The sequence below is a fragment of the Pholis gunnellus genome (assembly GCF_910591455.1).
Source record: "Pholis gunnellus genome assembly, chromosome: 2".
Lineage (NCBI taxonomy): Eukaryota > Metazoa > Chordata > Actinopteri > Perciformes > Pholidae > Pholis > Pholis gunnellus.
This window is the reverse complement of record NC_136536.1, coordinates 326,722-334,208: the sequence shown is the minus strand read 5'-3', so window position 1 is coordinate 334,208 and position 7,487 is coordinate 326,722. Positions and strand designations below refer to the sequence as shown.

Here is a 7,487-nt window from a genome sequence, read left to right as displayed (position 1 = left end):
AGTACTTCATCCTGTACTACAGCTCACAGGTACATGTAGTACTTCATCCTGTACTACAGCTCACAGGTACATGTAGTACTTCATCCTGTACTACATAAACATGGTGTTGTTCTCCAGGTGGTTTGTGGGAAGTGTTCAGAGTTCCGCGCTCGTCTCTCCTACGATAATAACCGGACGAACAGAGTCTGCATCGACTGCTACGTGATGCTGGTCGGGATGTCTCCTTCACCGGCGACGCTGAGCAGCAGCAACCAGAGGAGACGCTCCATCCTGGAGGTACGTGTGACATCACTGTGACATCACTGTGACATCACTATGAGGTCACTGAGACTACAGATATTAACGTCCCTAATGTTCTGGTTATCTCTTCTTCTGTCCCTCGTTGCCACAGAAACAGGCCTCCCTGGCAGCAGAGCACAGTGTGATCTGTAGTTTTCTCCACCACATGGAGAAAGGAAGTGGGCGGGGCTGGCAGAAGGCCTGGTTCGTCATCCCGGAGAACGAGCCGCTGGTGCTCTACGTCTACGGAGCGCCACAGGTATCTACAGGAGGTGTTACCCATGATGCACTCTGATCAGACTGTATTGGTCTCTGCGTTACCCATGATGCACTCTGATCAGACTGTATTGATCTCTGTGTTACCCATGATGCACTCTGATCACACTGTATTGGTCTCTGTGTTACCCATGATGCACTCTGATCAGACTGTATTGATTTCTGTGTTACCCATGATGCACTCTGATCACACTGTATTGGTCTCTGCGTTACCCATGATGCACTCTGATCACACTGTATTGGTCTCTGTGTTACCCATGATGCACTCTGATCAGACTGTATTGATCTCTGTGTTACCCATGATGCACTCTGATCACACTGTATTGGTCTCTGCGTTACCCATGATGCACTCTGATCAGACTGTATTGATCTCTGTGTTACCCATGATGCACTCTGATCACACTGTATTGGTCTCTGCGTTACCCATGATGCACTCTGATCAGACTGTATTGGTCTCTGCGTTACCCATGATGCACTCTGATCAGACTGTATTGGTCTCTGCGTTACCCATGATGCACTCTGATCAGACTGTATTGATCTCTGTGTTACCCATGATGCACTCTGATCACACTGTATTGGTCTCTGTGTTACCCATGATGCACTCTGATCAGACTGTATTGATTTCTGTGTTACCCATGATGCACTCTGATCACACTGTATTGGTCTCTGCGTTACCCATGATGCACTCTGATCACACTGTATTGGTCTCTGTGTTACCCATGATGCACTCTGATCAGACTGTATTGATCTCTGTGTTACCCATGATGCACTCTGATCACACTGTATTGGTCTCTGCGTTACCCATGATGCACTCTGATCAGACTGTATTGATCTCTGTGTTACCCATGATGCACTCTGATCACACTGTATTGGTCTCTGCGTTACCCATGATGCACTCTGATCAGACTGTATTGGTCTCTGCGTTACCCATGATGCACTCTGATCAGACTGTATTGGTCTCTGCGTTACCCATGATGCACTCTGATCAGACTGTATTGGTCTCTGTGTTACCCATGATGCACTCTGATCAGACTGTATTGGTCTCTGTGTTACCCATGATGCACTCTGATCAGACTGTATTGATCTCTGTGTTACCCATGATGCACTCTGATCAGACTGTATTGATCTCCACCAGGACGTGAAGGCGCAGCGCAGCGTTCCTCTGATTGGCTTCGAGGTCTCTCTTCCTGAGTCATGTGACCGTCTGGAGCGACGCCACGCCTTCAAGATCTCCCAGAGTCACCTGACCCTGTACTTCAGCGCTGAGGGGGAGGAGCTTCAGCGGCGGTGGATAGACGTCCTGCTGAGGGCCGGGAGGGGGGAGGAGCCTCAGGTCCACCGGCCAATCGTGGAGAGTCTGGAGGAGGAAGGGGAGGAGGGGGAGGAGCTGGCTGAAGCGGAGGGGGAGAACAGGTGATCCTATTGGACGAGGAAGGATGATGACGATGAAGATCCGTCTCTATTGGAAACATTACACAACCAGTACACAAATGTTCAACACACACACACACACACACACACACTGCATGATTCCTCCTCGCTGTCAGACACAAGATGGCGTCTCCCTCTTCTTCACCTTGTTTTTTTTCACCTGTGCTGTGACGCAGTGAGGTGGGCGGAGCTTCTTCTCACAGCAAACATGAGAACCACTGTTTTTTTTAAAAAACTACAGTACCCATAATCCCCAGCTGCTGTTGCTATGGAGACACCTCCTCAACAACCATCAGCAGTAAGAAGCTCTCTGATTGGAAGTTTCCTGGAACATGAAGCTGCTGTGATGAACGTCTCTGATTGGACGGTTCACATGCAGGAAGCAGGACCTGGTCCTGTTTGACCTCTGAGTCAGGTGTCCAACACGATCAACAACAACAACACATTCTTCCTGTTTTTAAAAGAAAAAGTTTTTGGTTTCCTGGAAACAGGAAGTAGATCTCCACAGTCAGAGGAAACAGGAGAATAAAAAGACAGACGTGTCCTCTTTAAATACATTTAGAAGACATTTTTATGTTCCACATTTACCCCGAAGAAGAAACTTTTAAAACTTTGACCTCCAAACCTGCCACTCAAAGCATCTGTCTGGAGGGAAACTACATTTCCCAGCAGCCTCTGCTCCTTTAGACCTGAACCCTCTCTGCTGGAGAAGTCTGGTACTGCAGGTTTTTATAAAGTCCCTGAGGTGGTTTATTTACTTATCATTAATATATTTATTTCTTTTAATGTCCGTGTTTTAGTTTTTTATTTCACAAAAACAAGTTTTTGAATTGAAAAATACAAATTTAAATATAAAGACGTCTCGTCTCCTTGAATCCTATTTGAAACACAAAGTCAACTTAATTAATTTGGTTTCAGTTGAACTGTTTCAACTGAAAGCAAATTATTTTTGGTCGTTCTGAACATCTAACCAACGTTTGTTTGTTTTTATGGTTAAAAAAGTCACAAAGAAACGACATTTATGTGATGATGATGATGATGATGAAGACAATAACTACGTTTACATGAACAAGATATTCTGATCTTTCCCTTATTTAAAAACGTGTCCTTTAAATATCGTCCTCGTTTGTCTGGAGGACAGACGGAGACTGGAGAAACGTCCCATCACTCATCTGAAGACTCAGACCTGATTAGATGTTTACATGAGATCAAATATTAGTATTTATGTAAACATAGTCACCTGATCAGCTGATCAACTGGACTGACCGATCAATAAACACTTGTGATGAACGACGGTTTCATATCTCGGTAAACTGAATGTCTTCGGTCAAACGAGACCTTTGAAGACGTCTCTTTGAACTCTGTTGGACAACGAGAGACTTCTTTGTATTCATCAGACGACTGATTGATTGATTGGGAAGAAAAATGAACTAAGATTAAAAATGAGGACTCTGATGATGTCATGATGAAGAATAAAGAAGGTTTTGTTTTTTTGGACTTCGATGTAAAAAGTTTGAAGAGGATTTTTTTTTAAGCCGGACTGAGACTTGAAGAGGATCCAGGATCCAGACTGGACTGTAAAGGGGGTCAGATGGATTCTCTGTTTCAATGAATCCAGAGATTAGACGGAGCCCAAAAGAAAAGACTGGTGTTTCTCTCTCCGTCTCTATAAACAGCTTTTGGACAAAGTGTTTTGATAGTGAACAGATTATTGATATTATTATTATTATTATTGTTATTATTCTGATGATGAACTGATGTCTCCCTGTTTATGAGTCCGGGTCGTGTTTGATGTTCGCTTGATGCAAGTTGATGCAAGAAGAAAACAAAGAGTAAATAGATTTTGTAAATATATAATTTATTCTCCCGTGACCTCCTCGGTCATGTGACTAAAGTAAAGGTTAAAAGTTAACGCTCGCTATCCCTCCAACACAGCCAGAGCCAATCAGACTGTTTGTGTTTCGGCGGCGGCCATCTTGGCTCCACAGTTTAGGTTAACGGCTAACAGGGTGAAGCTTAAAGGAACAAATCCTCTTGTTCTCGTTGTGCTAAGCTAGGCTATCAGTTCCCCCCTGTCTCCAGTCTTTGTGCTAAGCTAGGCTATCAGTTTCCGCCTTGTCTCCAGTCTTTGTGCTAAGCTAAGCTAGCAGTTTTCCCCGGCTTTCAGCCTTGGTGCTATGCTAAGATAGCAGTTTACCCCTGCTTCCAGCCTCTGTGCTATGCTACGCTCACATTTTAACTTGCTGCAGTCTTTGTGCTAAGCTAGGCTAACCACGTCCTGAACAAACAGAGATGAAACTCTAACATGGTGCTCAGTCTGGTCGTGGCTCTGGTTGTCACCATGTACCTTCAGTGTGTGCTAAGCTAAGCTAAAGTGTAAAGACTCTAGTGGTGTGTTGACCTCCCTCACTGGGAACGGAAGGAAATGGCCAGTAACTCCGCCTTATAGTTCCCATCATCACCAGTTGTCTCGATGTGGTGGAAAACATTTTAAATTTCAATCTGAGTGACTTGTGTTGAGCAGTATTTAAAAAAAAAAATGTCAGACCGGTTCTAACCAGTCTGGACTGGTTCGTACTGGTTCTGACCAGTGTGTGTATGATACAGTTGATTGTGTTGTATCAGTGTGCACTTTCTCTTCATGTGCCAAAGCACGTTTTTCAAAACTATACAGTATTCCGTATACAGAGGTAGTGAAGTTGTTGGCTAATATATCAGATTATGTTTTAGTATTTCTTGTTGTTACTTTGGGCTGGAAACCAGTTTAAGCCAGTTACAGTCTCTTAAACTAGTTTAAGCCGGTTATAGCCAGAGATGAACATGAGATTATTACACAAATTAATTACATTTATGAAGAGAATATGCTCCTGTGTTTAAACAGATGTGTGTCCCCTAATGCAAGCTAACTCTAGCTCGGAGGATAGCTGATGACTCACAAACCACACTAAATAAAAAATATGATATAATTGAAAACAAACATTCGTTGCAGAAGTTTGGACTCGTTAGGGATAATGTGACACTTGCTGTGTTGAGAAAGCATCCAAACATTAATGACCATGTAAGCTAAACATTCACGAGTGACCTGTGAAGCTTGTTAGCAATGCGCTAATCCACTGGAGCTTTTATGTGAAGACAAAGCTAATGTTAGCTAAACAGCTCGTCAGCTAGCTAACAACTTCTCTTTCAGTTATTGTGAGGATTCAGATGTTTCAGAAAGATGCTAGGAGCTAGCGGCTACAGGGCTAGCTAGCCAGGATCATTACAACATGTGAATCAAACTTCACCAACGCTATCTCGACACTACAGATGTGCGTGACTTTGTCTTCATGAGTGAATCTGCTGATCGTAGCGATAGCTTTGAGATGAATGAAATTTAAATGTGATCTCTTTTCTACTCTGATGAGCATTTAAGCTTTTTATAATATAAAGTCCTGTTGTATTTTTAATACTCTATGACTTTATGTGGAAAGACTCTGGTTCGTCTCTAGTTATAACCGCCTGTCAGCAGAACCAGTGAACGCCCACTTTAACCAGTTAAATCAAGTTTTAATTGGTTTATTTACAGCCAGTTAGAACCGGTTAGCACCAGATAGAACCGGTTCTAACTGGTTCTGTTCTGTGTACTTTGCCTTACACTTTTATTGAACCTTTCTTGTGCCAAATCAGACGACTCGATGGCTGTCGGTGGTTTTGTATTTATTTGTATTTTAATCCAAAGTGTTATTTTTGTTTGTGTTTTTCTTCCTGATCCTGATCTGATCTGATCTGATCCTGATCTGATCTGATCCTGATCTGATCCTGATCTGATCTGATCTGATCTGATCTGATCTGATCTGATCCTGATCTGATCTGATCCTAATCCTGATCTGATCTGATCTGATCTGATCCTAATCCTGATCTGATCTGATCTGATCCTAATCCTGATCTGATCTGATCTGATCTGATCTAATCCTGATCTGATCTGATCCTGATCTGATCTTAAATCTGATCTGATCTGATCCTGATCCTGATCCTGATCCTGATCCTGATCCTGGTCTTGATCCTGATTCTTATCTCGGTGGTTTCTGATTCTCCTCATCAGACGGGCATGGTGTTCTGGACTATTATGGGCTGCTGTTACCTTGGAGACCTCCACAGACATGAAGCGAAACATGGAACAAATATAAATAATCTGAGCTCTTTATAACTAACGAACACAAACAATTCTCAGAGCCGGTCAAAATAATCCTCAACGTGTGTCGTCGGCCATCTTTGTGTTTACTAAGGCGCTAACCGGTGCTACGCTCTGATAGATTTACTGGATTAAATCCAAAATGGCTGAAATGACGACTCATATTTTACGTCTGTTCCTCCGCACCAGGAGACGGGAGGACAGTGGTCATCAGTTAACGTTTAGCTGTAGCAGCTAGCATTCAGCCTAGTGAATTACAAGCTGCCGCGGCTAGCTGATTAGCATGCTCGTTCCACACTGTGATGTCTTCACTTTCTGGTGAAGACGCTGCACCTTTAACAGGCAATCAGAGGAGGACTGGGCTGTGATGTCATTTACCAACACCAACAGCATCTCTGTCTCTGGGTGTAACAGCAGCGTGGTGGTGTGTTCTTCTTCCTGTTGTAGAGGTATCTTGTTATTATCGATTATTGAGGATTGATTGGTTGGTTGGTTGGTTGGTTGGTTGATTGATTGATTGATTGATTGCAGGTTATTGGTTAGTGGCCGGCCACTGCCTTCCATCCTGTTTCCCATGATGCCCTCCTGTGAGAAAATACATATGTTATAAATGAAATAAAAACATAAAAACTGAACACTGGAGGTACTTCTACTACTATTACTAATACTACAAATACTACTACGATTACTAATACTACAATTACTACTATTACTACAAATACTACTACTATTACTACTGCTACTACTACTGCACTACTTTACTACTGCTTTCAAGGATTGGATCATTTATTGTCTTTATGAATCATAACGAAGCAGCTGAAGTTCATTTATGCTTCACAAGAAACAGTAGTTTATTCCTGTCAAGCATTTTTCATATTTGCAACTAAATATTACATTTTTCTAAATTAAATTGACATTTATTGATACAAAATGTTACCAAAGAACAAACCGAAGGTTGATACATTATTGTCATACTGTAGAATCTATATTTCATATATTTATAGCTAAATGAACTATATGTTCTAAATACTAGTAAGTAAGTACATTTACTCAAGTACTGAACTTAAGAACAACTTTGAGGTTCTTTACTCGAGTATTTCCATGTTCTACTTTTTACTGCGCTAGTTACTTTTAGTAAAATAATTCAGTTCAACCAGCCACAACTTTATTTACCTCTGAATGCATCAGTAATAATCATTTAATAATGATAATAATAATTTTTAATTTGTAATAGTTTAATGTGTTTTAACAATATATTATTATCATTATTATAACAATTATCATAATTATTATCTTTGAAACAAACTTTTTAATGAATATGTCTGTGACG

The 7,487-nt window shown here is 41.7% G+C and overlaps 1 protein-coding gene across 1 annotated transcript in view; it reads left to right on the top strand.

The window, feature by feature from the left end:
* Positions 1 to 1,972, top strand: part of fgd1 (FYVE, RhoGEF and PH domain containing 1) — a gene marked incomplete at both ends in the record, with an annotated part of 26,813 nt that extends 24,841 nt beyond the window's left edge. Inside the window, 3 exons of the mRNA XM_079175238.1 lie at positions 118 to 276; positions 392 to 538; positions 1,691 to 1,972. Of these exons, the coding sequence (XP_079031364.1) occupies positions 118 to 276; positions 392 to 538; positions 1,691 to 1,972 (588 nt within the window). The remainder of the gene's footprint in view (positions 1 to 117; positions 277 to 391; positions 539 to 1,690) is intronic.
* Between the last annotated feature and the right edge of the window lie 5,515 nt (positions 1,973 to 7,487).